At 39.6% G+C, this 15,149-nt stretch overlaps 3 protein-coding genes across 3 annotated transcripts in view; all 3 read right to left on the bottom strand.

Annotated features, from left to right (window-relative positions):
- The window catches only part of LOC131408753 (E3 ubiquitin-protein ligase TRIM22-like), a 144,466-nt gene that overhangs the window by 41,921 nt on the left and 87,396 nt on the right, over positions 1–15,149 (bottom strand). The window lies entirely within an intron of this gene.
- Positions 1–15,149, bottom strand: part of LOC131408754 (tripartite motif-containing protein 5-like) — a 420,025-nt gene that overhangs the window by 349,354 nt on the left and 55,522 nt on the right. The gene's annotated exons all lie outside the window — the stretch shown is intronic.
- On the bottom strand, positions 92–13,156 carry LOC131408773 (E3 ubiquitin-protein ligase TRIM22-like). The gene is given in 8 exon segments (XM_058545814.1): positions 92–1,330; positions 1,589–1,615; positions 1,918–2,056; positions 3,255–3,281; positions 6,819–7,049; positions 7,695–7,790; positions 8,389–8,870; positions 13,064–13,156. Coding segments are annotated over 7 exon segments (1,539 nt in total). The 5' UTR covers positions 8,812–8,870; positions 13,064–13,156; the 3' UTR covers positions 92–734.

Below are 15,149 nucleotides of genomic sequence, written 5' to 3'. Positions count from 1 at the left end.
AAGCAGCTGAGGGAATGAGGAAGAAAAGAGATGTCAGAGGAGGTGCAGCAATGCTGTTCTTTCTATAGGAGGGATTATATGTGTTTCCCTTTCAACTACAGAAAAATAAGCATTCTCTCTTAATGAAAACAAGATTTTAGGAAGAAACAGTTCAAGATTTCACTGTATGGTAAAGAAGAGTAAAGAGAGTTATAGGTTGAACTGTGTTCCCCCAAATTCAGATGTTGTAGTCCTAAGCCCTAATACTTCAGAATGTGACCTTATTTGGAGATGGGGTCTTTACAGAGGTAACTAAGCTAAAATGATATCATTCGAATAGGCCCCATTCCACTATGTCTGATGCTCTTATAAAAAGAGGAAAATTAGACTCAGAGTCATGCACAGTAAGAAGATGATGTGAAGAGACATAGGAAGAAGATAGCTATCTACAAACCAGAGAGAGAAACCAAGAACTGATCTTTTCCTCACAGCCCTCAGAAAGAACCAACTCTGTTGACACCTTGATTTTGAACTTTCAGGCTTCAGAGCTGGGAGGCAATAAATTGCTGTTGTTTAAGTCACCCAGTCTATGGTACTTTGTTATAACAGCCCTAGTAGACTAATACAAAGACATTCTAAATAAAAGAAGAGGAAAAAAGGAAGAGGAAGTCAAAATGGTGCAAATAAACTCAGGTACATGAGATGATCCCCAGGTCAAGGGCACTACGCAGAAGTAGGTGAGGGATTAAAATTGTTTAGGAGCTTGGTGGGCACAGAGTGATGGGGCCTGGACAGTTCCAAGGATTAAAATATGGATAAACTGTCTGAAAAAAGTGACATTTAGAGAACTTGTAGATGAGTGACCCACGGTTTGTGACATTGAAAAATGATACAGTGCAAGCTTCATAGTCTAGGAAAATCCCAACAACACGAGGAGGAACAGCCATGGGAAGACTCAAGACTTTTGGACTACAGGTAAAGGAGTCCTCAAAGGCATTGTACTCAGATCCATTCTGTAACCCTATAACCCAGTAGCCGTACTGAGGGCTGTATCTAGAGTAAACATTTCTTTGATTTACATCTGCAGATAAAATAAGCCCATCGAAGTATTTCTTATTGAAGTAACTTTCCCTACTGCATATCCCCAGGATCCAGGCAATTTTCTCAGACACGTCTACTTCCCAGTAGTACTTCCCTGAGAAGAAACATTGGTGGCCCAGGACATCAAAATCAGAAAATTCACATGACTCTGTATTCTTAGATGTAATGAGTTGCGGAACTCTCACTTGTCTCTGATCCACAGATACAACAATATTTGAGGTAGTGTAGACTGGATTCAGCACCATGTCCACTGTAGGAAAAATCAGGGGGTTAGGTGAGGGATATAGAATAGGTGTGTCCTGTGATGCTATGAGGAAGAATATTGAGATTTGACTGGGAGGAACTTGTGCTGATGGGTCAGAGATGAGTAGGACACTTAACAACTGTTGTATGTATGCAGTCTTGGAAAAGAACACATGAAGCTAACATCCTAGGACTTAGTAGTAACTACAACTTCTGAAAAGGGATCAGAACATGGGGATTTGAGGACCCTGTAATTTCTTCTTACCCCAGTAGCGTTGGACCTCTGTGAGCTCTGAAATGACAAAAGTTGCAATGACATTGTTAGAAGCAAAGAAGTGAACAGTGATACCTATCTTCTCTCCAAAGTGGGGATGGGGGAGGGGAGCCCTGTGAGGCTATAGCTGTGAACAAGAAGACAAAGGAGGCACATTGCCATTCACCTTAAAATATAAATATATTGAGCATAAGATCTCTCTCTCTGTGTCCGGCCTACTTCCTCTCTTTTACTCTCTTCTAGAAACAACATCTACTCCCCGATTTTGCCCCAACACTACAAGAATCCCTCACACACATCCTTCCCCTGCTTCTCCTCACCTTTAGACATTTGCAGCATCCTGCTCAGATCTGAAACTCGGAATGCACTCTTCAGTTTCTTGGAAACCATTTTTGGCCTTTTCAAGGTCCAAGTATCACTCCTAGAGAAGACAAAAATTGATCATCCTGCACTTCTGACCTTGTGCCTATCCAAGACTGCTGTCCCCTCACCTTTCAACCCATTGATACCCTTAAATCCTCTTCTTTGAGCAACCTGAGGAGGGGAGAGAGGATATCCCTGACACTGCACCAGAAGAAATACGCTCATGTCTACTTCACCATTTACCCTCTGTGTGATCTTTGGAAGGTCCACACGTCTCAGAAGCCTAGATTTTTGCTTTCAAAGTGAAATCATTAACCTCTCTCTCGCTAACTTCTGGAAATCATATGACATTTTATGAAATACTGGATTTAATAAAACAAAACAAAACTTTGGTACCTTCAAAAATTTAATGTGTGGAAAAAGTCACTGCATGGATGTGGGTTCCCAGGGATGTGAGCAGAAAGTGAAGTTGCGGAAACTGTTTCTTGGGTGTTTAAGACATATCAAATATGGGAATACTGTCTGGAGATGACCCACATCTTCAAAGTCTGCTACCCAGTAGGTAGGCCCTCAGAATAATGTCTGAGATTCCATGTTCTCTGAGAACCATTATAAACCCTTGGAAAAGAAGATATTATGAACAAGAAACTAATAGTAGTCTGAATTTCATGTTTTAGGAAAGAGCTTGATGCTGCCAGGTAGGTGTGCAAATTTAGAGATAGAGATGACACCTTTCCAATCTGGCTTCTAAAGTATGTAATCAAGATGGATCACTTTTTTGCATCCGGACAAAATACTTGAGATTCAAGTTTGTTTTTGCAAATCTAAACAGAACCACAGAGAAAGACCTGGTCTCCTCTAACCCAAGGCAGAAATTTAAATATAAAGGAGTTTTCTCCAAATCTGTGTGCTTGGCAGATAAAGAAGATAGGACCTTCCCACAGTAAGTCAGGCACCTATATAATAGGGAAAACTGACTTCAATTCAGGCACACCAGTTGAAAAACGTTTATAAAATCACAGGGTTCTGATGATGCAGTGTCTTATCCCTAATACTGGTCCTGGAACGAAACTCTATAACTTCCCACCATCTAAGTGCCCTACCATAGAACTCTGGTCTATTCTCAATAGCTATAGAACACTCAAGCAGTGATTTGTGAGCAGAAATTTATGGTACAACTATACCTCAAATGTCTTGCCCTGAGGGATGTTTCATTCTAATTGAGCACTAGATAATGCAAATGGCTGTAAAACTCTTTTCATAGCACAGAAGGACCATCTCTGGTATCCCTCACATACCTTTTCATGATGTCATTTACATCCTAAGGAGAAAGAGAAAACATGAGTCAAGAAGTGATACACCTTCTCCACTTACAAATCTTCATCATATCCCCACCACCCCATGATATGATGGGCATAGACATGATCCCAATGTGACATCCAAAAAGTAAAGAAAAGATCCAGGGCAATTATTCCATAAGACACAAGAGATGTTGTAATGTTTCCTAAAAGATAGAAATAGCGTTGACCCTTGTGGAAGTATAGAATGAGGCTTCCAGTATCTGGAGATGAGATATATCTATGATGAGAACAAGAAGTCCATAATTTTTCCCACAAGTGCATAGGGCTCCCCATGTAATAATTTGAATAATTCATGGTTCTCTCATCTATTCAATGGAAATGTAATGTGATATACTATCATTTTCCAAACACTATGCAGGTTTTGGAGAATCAAAAATTTGTTAATTATAAATAATCATGTTGTACCTCAAGAAGTTTACATGCATTTTGCTGAGGGTACAAGCAAACAAATGTATTAATGTAGGTATATCTCAAGTCTCTCTCTTCTTATTTTATCTACTATCTATAAGTGACCACGTCTACTCCCTTCAATTCAACACACATATGTGCAGTTGATTTCCAACTCTATATTTCTCTGTTTTGCTTCCTAAATGCAGGTGAGTATATTCAGTAGTAAAGAAGACATAGGAATCAGTAACTTAGGATGGCTAATGGTAACTTACTATTCACAAAACAAATGTTCCCCCTCTTATACCGCATTGTCCATAGTGTTACCGATATCCTCTTGGTCAATGTCCAAAAAACTACAATATTTACTCTCCTCTTCAGTCTCTACCCAGCCAGTTTAGTCCACATACTTAACAGTTTTTAGCCATTTGATCTCTTTTGTCATCAGAGATATTGTTTTATTTGCTTGAACAGATATGTATCAATACATATGTTCTGTTTTATCTCAGACTTACTTCTCCCGTGTCACCAAATCTAGGCCAACAGCTGTGTCTACACATGCCAAAAAAATGGTTTGGTGCTCTGTATTAGGGCTTTCTTTTGTATATGACAAAAACCAAATAAAACTAGATTAAGTAGAGAAAAGGACAAATGGGGCAGTTATAGCTTTAGTCAAAGTTGTCTCAAAGTTGAATTGAGTCAAACCTCAAACCTGCTCATCAAGATCTGGTCTTGTCCTTCTCCAAGTTTGATCTATTCCCTCTATATTGATTCTATTCTTCATTCATGAAGAGAACATCAATCTCCTCATATAAACTCCAGAAGAAAGAGAACTACTCTTCCCAGTTATCACAAAAAATTCTGAGGCCTTCATGACATTGGCCTATATTGGGCTGGGTGCCCATATTGAAAGCTTCACATATTACTGATGGAAGGAAATTAAGCAGTGTTGGAGGCATATTTCTATATTTTACTGAATCTAAGTCGGTATTATTCTGAAGTAGATCGTGATAGGATAAGGTTCATTTTGTAATCACTCTAGAAACCACTAGGAAGAAAACTAAAAGGAAAATGCTGTTGGAAAATAGGAAAAATTAAAATTTTATAAAAGGAATAGTTATTTAATACAAAAGAAGCTTCTTAAGGAGAAAGAGGAGAATAAAAATGACAGAAGACAGATAGAAAGTAAACAGTAAAATGGTAAATTTAAATATAGTTATATCAATAATTGCATTAAATGTCATTGACTTAATACTCTAATGAAAAGCCAAAGATTGTGGAACTGGATAAAAAGCAAAATTAAATGATTGATATCTATAAGATCATATTTTGGGTTAAAATACACAAATAGGATGAATTTAAAAATGTAGAAAAATATATACCGTACAAGCAGAAACCATAAGATTGGCCAAGTGTTTCTATTAGTATTAGACAAAAAAAAACTTTAATTCAATAAATATTATGAGAGAGTGAGAGGGAAATTTCATAATGATAAAAGGTTCAGTACGTCAAGAAGATATAACAATTATAAATGTATATGCATGCAACAACAGAGCTTCAAAATACACAAAGCAGTCTTAAAAGGAAAAATAGACATTCCAGTAATAATAGTTGGAGCGTCCAATAACCCACTCTGAATAAATGAGTGAACAGCTTGAAGAAAAACTATCAAGGTATGGAAGACCTGGACAGTACTGTGAACCAACTTAACCTGACTGACATCTATAGATCATTTCACCCAATGAATGCAGAACATACATTCTTTGCAAATTCATATAGAAAAATTTTCTGGACATACAGTATTTTAAGCTATAAAACAAGTGTCAATGACATTAAAAGATTTAAATAATATAATACATGTTCCGTGAGAAGAGAAATTGAATTTGAAATCAACAGAAGAAGAAAAAGTAAGAAATCACTAAATATTTTTTAATTAAACAAACCAAATTCAAATATTCCAAGGGTTAACAAAAAAATCACAAAAGAAATTTGAAAACAGCTTGAACTGAGTGGAAATAAAACCTAAAAATAAAAATTTATGGAATACGGCTACTGCGGTGCATTTATGTCATTAGATACTATACCAGAAAAGATGGTCTCAAATCAGTGATCTAAGTTTCCACTTTTTAAAAAATTAGGAAAGGAAACCCAAATTAAACCCAATACGCACACATGTACACACCTGCATACGCAAACACTTACACAAAGAAAATATTAAAGGTGAGAATGCAGAGATAAATGTCACAGAAAGGTTAAAAAATGGATAAAATCAATGAAACGATAAGATTTGTTCTTGAAATAAATCAACAAAATTGACCAAACATAGTAAAACTGACCAAAAAAAAAAAAAAAGGAAAACAAAGAAAAAGAAAAGAGATAAAGCAAATGACCAAGATCAGGAATAAAAGAAGTGACATTACTGTAACTACCATAGGAATTAAAGGGTTTATAAGGGATTATTGTGATTAACTTTTCACCTACTTAGACAAAATGGAAATTTTGACAATGACATACATTACCACAATACTGAATCAGGAACTATAAAGAAATCTAAATAAACCTAATTAAAGTAAAAACATTATTTTAAACCTCTCCAAAAGGAAAAGCCCAAAGTGAGATGGCTTCACTGGAAAAATCTATTAAATATTTGAATAAATAATACCAGTCCCTCACAAATTGTTTTTAAAAAATAGAGAAAGTGGGAGGAAAATCTCAACTCATTCTACGAGGGAAAAAAATATAAAAACCTCTTGGAATCCAAAATGTGTGTGTTTGTCTGTGATTAAGCTGTACCATGAAAGGGATGTAATAAATGCTTAACACTAGATTGCAGAAAACAGGGGCCTGTAGAATATCACTGAACACAGTGGATCTTCTCTCCAAGGTCAAAGTTTTACAATGCACTTAATAAATACATAAAAATGAGATTTTCCCTTGTTATTCATGCATTCAATTATTCCCATAACCCTGAAATAGATGCAAGAAAGGGGTACTGTAGGACCAAAGGAACCTTAGAGTCACCATCAGAAAGAACACAGCAATAAAGAGTAGAAGGAAACTAGTTTTCATGTTTCTCAAATCTCAGAGACTGGGACTTCATCCTATCTTACCTGCAGCATCTCCATTGTTGACCCCTGTAACCGATGCTCCACATCTGAGATGAGATCTCTCACCAACTTGCTCTGCTGGACCAGCTCACTCTCAGCCTCGGCCCGGTTATGTAGAATATCTCCTGCCGCATACTTTAGCTTTAGCAGCACTTTCTGCTCCTCACTGTCCAAGGTATCTCTCATTTGTTTAAACTCTGCCTGGACACGTTGTGTCTCACTTTGTAATTGCTTCTTCAGGAATGAGAAAGAGAGAGAGCAAATCAGGCTCTCAGGCAGAGACTGGGAGCCAAAAAAGAACTATTCTATTTGGCAAGTTCTCATAAGGGAAGCGAGATAGAATCAAGGGAGAAACTCTTGGGGAAGCTGACATTTCCTAATATTTTCTCTTCATCACATTCCAAAATAATACCCTCAAATATGCATTACTGAGACCAGCTGTGAGCCATTGGATATCTGGTTGTGGCTCAGTTATCACACCACTTTCCAGGACAATGAAGCCTTCAGGCATTTCTCTTGCCCCCGCACCCTCTGCAAAAACTTGTACACTGAGGATAGAACCATGAGCCGTTGCCAAATGTCTTCCCTGAGAAGAGTCAAAGACAAAAACGTGACAGGAATGAAACACAAAATTCACTAGCCATCCTCGTCAGAGTCCGCCTAAGTGAACAGTTCCCTCCAAATATCTGTGTTCATTTGTGACATGTCTACTTTTCAGCCCCCACCCATATCCGGGAAAGGATAAAGAAGAGGATCAATCAAATGACTTTTGGATGTATCAGCTGTCAGGGAACAAAGAGGAAGGGGGCTCCTCGTGACTAACAAACAAGGTTCTGCCCAGATTTCAGTCTAACTTCCTCAGGAAGTGTCTCCTCCTACCTTCCAGGAAATTGTCTCTTCTCTGACTTCAGCTTCCAACTTCTCAGCTTCCTGCTGGTCCTCCCTCAGTATCACCAGAGCTGCCTGGAGCTTCTCCTGTAAGGAAGGTATCAAACCAGAGTCAAGCACTGGGCTTTCTCAACATTGGAATGGAGGATAAATGGGGAAGAATTCAGGCTGATCTCCTGAGACACTAGAGTTTACACAAACTGTGAGAACAGCAATTAGTATCTATGACTCAGAAGAAAAGTTGAGGTGGTGAATGTGTTCTTTAGGACTCAGGAGTAGAAGTCAGCATCCTCTCCCCAAGAGAAGAGTGATTCCCCTTTTCCTAGAAAAAGAAATCGGATCTTGAGACAAGGAAAGATCTTACAACTCAACCCACTCAGTTTCCAGTTAGCTCTCTTGTTCAAAGAGGTAATGAGAGCTTTTCTTGGGCACCAAATCTCTACCTACTAGCATGAGGTATAAAAATATGTACTTCTGGCTAAGCGTCTGTACTGTAGGCTTATCCTTATCTAATTGGATGAAATGCACAGAAACGGCCTGCAGGCCTTAGACAATGAGCATAGGAAGAAAAGAGATGACAGGCCTCTGGGCTATGGTGACGAGGTAATCAAAGTTGAATGCAAATTGGAGATTTCCCATCAAGTATAATTTTCTGCTCTGTCTTTCCTCCACCCTGGTCTCTTACCTGGTACTCCTGGGCAACCTCCTCCATAGGGAATACGTGGTGACCTTGGTGCTCCTGAGAATGCTCACACAGGCAGCAAATGACCTTCCCATCCTCCTTACAGAAGAGCAGGAGTTTCTCTTTATGGTGCACACAGACATCTCTCTTCTGCTCCTCCTCTGGCCTCGCCTTGACCATCCTGAGCCTCTCCACTATGTTGGCCAGATGCCAATTAGACCGAATGTTCCTAGGCTGGTAACTGATTCTGCACACAGGGCAGATGCTCTCTACTTTTTGGCCAGTCACAGACTCTTTTTGGGTTGAGGTGATGCAGGCTTGGCAGAAGCTGTGGCCACAGGGTAGAATGAGGGGTTCTGTCAGGAGCTCCAGGCAGATGGGGCAGGTCACCTCCTCCTTTATGTCCACCAGGATTCCTGACGCCATCTTACCTGCTACCACGTCTTATGTGTACTGACTTCTGAGGCACCTCTTCCTCACAGATCCTGCACGATTGGGAAAGTAACAGGGGACAGCATAAGACAGGTAAGAATAAAATGAAACTATGTAGAAATCAAGGACAAGCCAAAATCAAAATGTTGAAGGACATAAAATAAGAAAAGAGTTTTGGTGACCTGGTAAAAAAGAATTTTCATAATAATTTGAAACACTTTACCTCCAGTTCATGTTACATGACAAATCCCGTCATTATCTGTGCAATGATTGATATTTTCCTTTACTTTTACTGAAAGAAAGATGACGTGAGGACTTTCCTATCAAGATCCCTGTATGACCCACCATCTATCCCACTTCTTCTTTCCCATGCCAAAAACACATCCTCAAGGTTAAAAGCATCAAACCACTTAAGCCTCTGGAGTTTTACAACTGCTCTTCTCTCAGCTGCCCTGATATCAGTATGACTCACTCTTATACATCTGTGAATTTTCTCCTTACATGTTCTCTTATCAGAAAGACCTGCTTTGACTAACTTATTTAGACTGTAACCTTTGCTGTCACTTGCTCTATGTTTGCAATGATTTCTCTTATTATTATGCCATAATATATGACAAGGTGTGTGTGTACGTGGAAAGAGCAAACCCTTTATCGGATGTACAAGTAGAGATAATAAGTGACTTAAAAATATCACATATCTTAACACAAGGATGAGATGAACTTAATGTATTTGGTGTCCCTCAGAGGTCTGGCTCCTCCTACCCCACAGAGTCATTCAAAGAGAAATGAGTCATTCAAAGTATCCATGAGGATACTTCATGGACACAGTTAATACTCAGAGTAATGGGGGGTGTGGAAATGAAGATATCAAGATCAGGTTGGAATTTCCAGAGACTACCATGTTTGTAAATCTTGAGATTTCACCTCAGCCTGAAATATTCCATGGACATTGATAAGACCTTAAATGTGTGTATATATGTGGATGGTAGAGAGGGAGAAATGATGGAAATACTCATAAGATCACATACGTCAGATACCTGGGAAAAGAGAAGCAAAGATGGAATGAATGTTAGTCTTGAGGAAGAAGTCTCAAAATACTAGGCAAGATCACTGAAGAAACTATCATTGCTGATGACATATGCTAGCAAATGGAATAATATCCAAAAACACCATGATGTATCTAAATAGAAAACCTACACCACTATGAACTTGAAATTGACCTGGAGAGTAATAGTAAATTAAATATTCAGACCTATGCGTACAAAAAAGCAAATGTGAAGAACACTACTAGAGAGACATACAGGTTGTTGGGAAATCAAATAATGGGGGCAAATGGATGGATATCCAAGAATTCCAAATTGAAAACATAAAAGTTGAAATGAAAGCTGAAGAAGATGAAGGAAATATGGAATGAGAGAGAGGAAAAAATATATTAGGTTGAAGAAATGACCTGTTCATAGAAGACTCCTCATCTTGTATGAGTTTTAAAATGCTACTTTGCCTAATGTGCAGAAAACTGCTGGACCTCTGGTATCACATGAGCCTGCAGTGATGATAAAAGATGACTATTCCAAACTTATGTAATATTTAGGGACTCTTTTGCAAGAAGAAGGAGAAATTATTAATGTTTTCACAGCAGAGGAGAGTGGGGATATATTTAGCTCTGCACATGGGACGTGAAATGTTGGATGGATCCAGAATGAAATTGGGAAGATCAGTTAGGGTGCATGCACAGCTTCTTGGGAGAGATAGTGATAAGTTGAGGGACAAGGTGATGAAGGAAACGGAGAAGCATATATGAGAGTGAGAGACAGGATGAGGCGGAAGGATGGGACTGGGAGTGAGACTGGAAAAACGGTAACATAGACTTAAACTCAGGGCTGAGCTCTCTCTGTCTTTAAGATGATATTGGCTTTCTCTTCTCTTATAGAATGGTAGCACAGTGATGCTTATTCTCTGACCTGCACTCAATATGGCTATGTGGCCACAGTCTAGGATGAGGAGTTCTGTCAAGAGCTCTAGGCAAATGGGCCTATGAGCCAATAAATAACGAAAGGGAAGATCTCAATAGATATTAATGTCTTGATAGTTGCCAATGTTTGACAGTAAAAGAAAGATCTCCAGAATGAGACAACCAATAAGTTTTCCCTTTGCTCTGCACAAGCAAGGGAAAAGCTATAAAGGCTACAATAAATAAATTTAGACCTCCTAAAAATGTCTCCTTACGCCATGTTCACCATACATGAAGGGAACCTGATAAAGAATGAGGCTGAACGTGAACTGAAGGTGTAATTACACTAACGGTACACATATAGAAAATAGTCCAAAGGCCATATGCAGTTAACCCTGGGGGCAGAGACTAAAGCCCAGGTCAGGGTCTAGTGAATAGAAAGATCAGAAGTAAAAATTATACCAGGGGTAGATACTGCATGATAATGTCTACCCCTGTTTATGACTCAAGCTGTGACCCAAACATGGGGGTGAGGCCTCCAATTATTTCCTATCCCATTCAAGATCCAACCAATGATGAGATGTATTAAGAGCCTATAGAGGAGGGAGGAGCAGAGCATACTTTCTGCAACATGAATATAGAAGTTATAGTCACAGACGGGTTACGAGGAGGTAATGTCAAAGCAGCTTCTGCCACAATGGACAATGAAGGGCAATGTACAGAGGAGCTAGAGTCCTCTCATGTGGAGGATGACCCCTCCTCTACCTAAGCAGTGACCCAAGGGCTCCACAGCAATGAGGGAGCTAGATACGGGAACATGAGTTGTATACCCTGATAGAATTCCCAGGTCAGTTGGCTGCCACTGGTGTCAGACGATTGCACCTTACACACTGGTCTTCTGACATCCGAGCTCATGAGAATACAAACTCAACCTGTCTGAGAGATGACAGCTCAAGACAGGCAAGAAAACCATTGAAAAACAATAACTGTGTCAAAGTCCAAATAATAAGGCTGCGGACAGAATTTTCTTGTTTTTCACTGGAGTAAAAATGTTTCTTTAAACATGAGAAGTCACAGACTAATGATGTTAAATGGAGAGAGTCACCTTTCCTAAATAAAATGGAACAAAGAAATTGTGCTACATTTTATTTGCCAGGTAGTCATCTTACATTATTTAATATAAACTCTTTATAATACTAGCAAATTAAAAACTGAAGCAGAAATGTAACAAATCAATTCTAAATCCCTGTGATAACTGGCATGACAGAGTTGTACTATATGAGCTCAGAGGACAGGTGCCTAACACTGACTTAGACCTGAGAGGGGGACAACACTATGTAGCACAGGTGATAATCTTCAAAGTCAACTTTGATAAATGAAGATTGGGTCACAGGAGAGGAAGTCAGAGTGAGAAAAGAGGTTTAACTGATGTCTTCCATATGCCTGAGTCAGGCGGGTACAGCTGTACCTTCTATAGGAAGGGGGACTAAACACATAGGATCCCCTATTTTAACTTCCTTCTCTCATGAGTCTCAGGATCTTGTAATCGTACTGCTTCTTCTGACATGTTTTTATATCATTAACCTCAATCAAGTAACTCATTTTATTTATTAAAGTTGGGAAAGATACCACTTCTGGAAATTCTTCCTACATGCTCCTCTTGCTCCTGATTTCTCAGCTGAGCTCTATTTCTGGGTGGCAGATGTGGCTCAAGGAAAAAGAGGAGCAAAGCTGGTAATTTTTTAAGAACCTGCAGCAATTCCCTGTGTCTGGACAAGTGAGTAGATAAAGGCTACCGAGCTTGCCACCTGTCACTCCATCAAGGCTCTTAAGCACGGACAGGCTAAGAGATGAAAACTTATCTACAGAATCATTCAGAAATACTAGATTGTTACATTCATAGGCGTTAAGCTATTAGGATTCAGTGATCCCTCTGCTTTTGTTCCTGTTGTTGGGGAGAAGGACTTTGTACCCCTTAAAATTCGAGGAGACTGGAAATCCTCAACAAGGTACAATGCAAAATTATAGAATGAGTAGGAGATATGGGTAAATTCAACTTGGAGAAAGAACAGTCCCTTCATGAACCAAACAAAGCCTTTGACTTCTTCAAATCTCCCTTAAGACCACGCTCCCCCAGACTATACTTCAGTCAGCGCTCTCAGCAGGGTGCCTTCATGCTAGGCCTTTTTCCTCCTTGAGAACAGCTTCCTGAAGTAAAATTTAACTCACTCAAGAGATTTCATTTTTTCCTCTAGAGTCTCCCAATCTCTGCTGACTACAAACTACTCAACCCACCTTTAGACACCAATGGAGAAGTCGTAATTCCTTGAAGAAGAGAAAGGCAGGCCAGGGGCAGAGGCAGCCAGGATTCGTTCACCAAACCAGGAGCCTGATCGCCACAAAGAGATCTGGAGGAGCCAAGTGAAAATGAAAGTCGAATTCTTGGAAGATAGCATAAAGGGAGAGGAGAAACTATGGTGGACCAATTGGAGGCCTCCACGTTGGGCCCTTGATAAATGCCCCTGTGCCTGGGCCAGATAGGGCAGTGACTATATTCTTATTCGTATCTCAGTTCTAGTCTAGGAAGCTCTTTCATCGCTCTTCAAGGTAATTTGACCTTTGGAACACTAGGCTTACCTAGGCAATGTAACTTCACACACACCCACTTTGTCTTGTTTTTTTTGCAAATGAGCTGTCACAAAGAGAGAATAAACTACCTCCTTTACTGCGATGAGGACCCACACTGAAGGCCCAACTGAGGCAGCCATACCAGTAGGTTCTCTCCTGTTCTGCAACCACCAGCTAAGTTAAGTGAATCTGGCCGGTTTGTGCCCCGTTAGGCCGTATAAGAGGGAATGGCTATCCAAATCCGAAATTACCTCAGGTGGTCACTCAGAAGGTCTATCACAGTGGAAGCACAGGGTGCTGACTTTCAGAACTTGGATTCCATCTGGCCAAAATGAGATTTTTCCTAAATAGACTGGGAAGATAAACTGTGTCAAGTGTCTTTTGTTGGGCAATGTCATCTACTACTGTTTATCATATAATCTCTGTGTTTTAGCATGATAAAAACGAAGCAGGAATATAATCATGAGGGTTAATTTTACATGTCAACTTGACTGGCCACAATGCGACCCTATTGAAAATTATTTCTGGGTGTTTCCGTGAAGGTGTTGTTTCCAGATGAGATTAGCATTTAAATCTGTGGACTCAGTAAACTGGATTGTCTCCTTCATTGTCCCATTGTGAGTGTGGATCATCCAATTTTCTGTAGGCCTAAATAGAACAAAATGACAGAGGAAAAAAACTGCCCCTTTTGCTTCCTGTCTACCAGTTTGAGCTGGGGCGTAGATCTTCTCCTGCCCCTGGACTATGACTTGCAAAACCGGCTTCTCTGGTTCTCAAGCTCTCAGAGAGGGACTCATTATACCACCAGCTTTCCTGGGTCTCTGCCTCTATATTAACGTGAGCCAATATAACATATTCTTTCTGTTTCTCTTAAAAACCCAAACTAAGATAGTAATGAAAAAAATTTAAGTCTGCGTTAAGTGGCACAGGTGATCTATGATAATGATAATGACCCAGATGAACTCTGCGTTTTCAAAAGATGTGTGTCTAAAAAAGACTAGGAGAAGTTAAGGGTAAAAAGATGATTTTATAGAGTTAATAATGCCCAAAGTCCACCTTAATCCAGTAAGACCTGGTCAGGTAAAGGGAAGTCAGAGCAAAAAAGAAAGAGCTTTGACTGGGATCTACCATCAGAGTGAGTCAGTCCGGGGTGCAGTGTGCATCTCACAGGAAAAGAAGTGGTCAAATAAAGAGACACTCCTACTTTAACTCCCTTATTTCATGGGTCTTAGGATCTTGTTCTCATGCCTCTTCTTCTGATATCTTTTCACATTATTAACACCAATCATGCATCTCCTTTTGTTTTAGTTAAAGTTATAAAGATGCTCCTTTTGGAAATTCTTCCTATGTGTTCCTTTTGCTCCCAATCTCTCAGCTGAGCTAGGTTTCTGAGTGGCAGATATTGTCCAAGGAGAAAGACTGTCAAGGTTAGTGGTTTTGTAGGAACTGAGTTGATCCCTGAGCTTGAACTTGGAAATCTGGTGGGATTAGTAAACACAAAAGAAGCTGCAGAGAAGGGCAGTTGTCTTACCATTAAGGCTTCCCAATCCAGAGAGGACAGGGTGCTAGGATTATGTGGTGAGGCAGGTAGAAAGGCTACATTATTACAATGACAGATGTTAAATTACTCAGCTTCAAAGAACTCTTTGACTTTCCCCTATTCTCTTCCTCAAAAGATCTTTTTCATCCTTGAGCAGGGCCAGGCATAGCACTCTTCTGTACTTCTGTCCATGCAGAACTGGTCCAGAAGCCT

This window comes from Diceros bicornis, chromosome 7 (genome assembly GCF_020826845.1).
Source record: "Diceros bicornis minor isolate mBicDic1 chromosome 7, mDicBic1.mat.cur, whole genome shotgun sequence".
In the NCBI taxonomy this organism is placed as follows: domain Eukaryota; kingdom Metazoa; phylum Chordata; class Mammalia; order Perissodactyla; family Rhinocerotidae; genus Diceros; species Diceros bicornis.
This window is presented reverse-complemented; position numbering and strand designations above follow the sequence as displayed.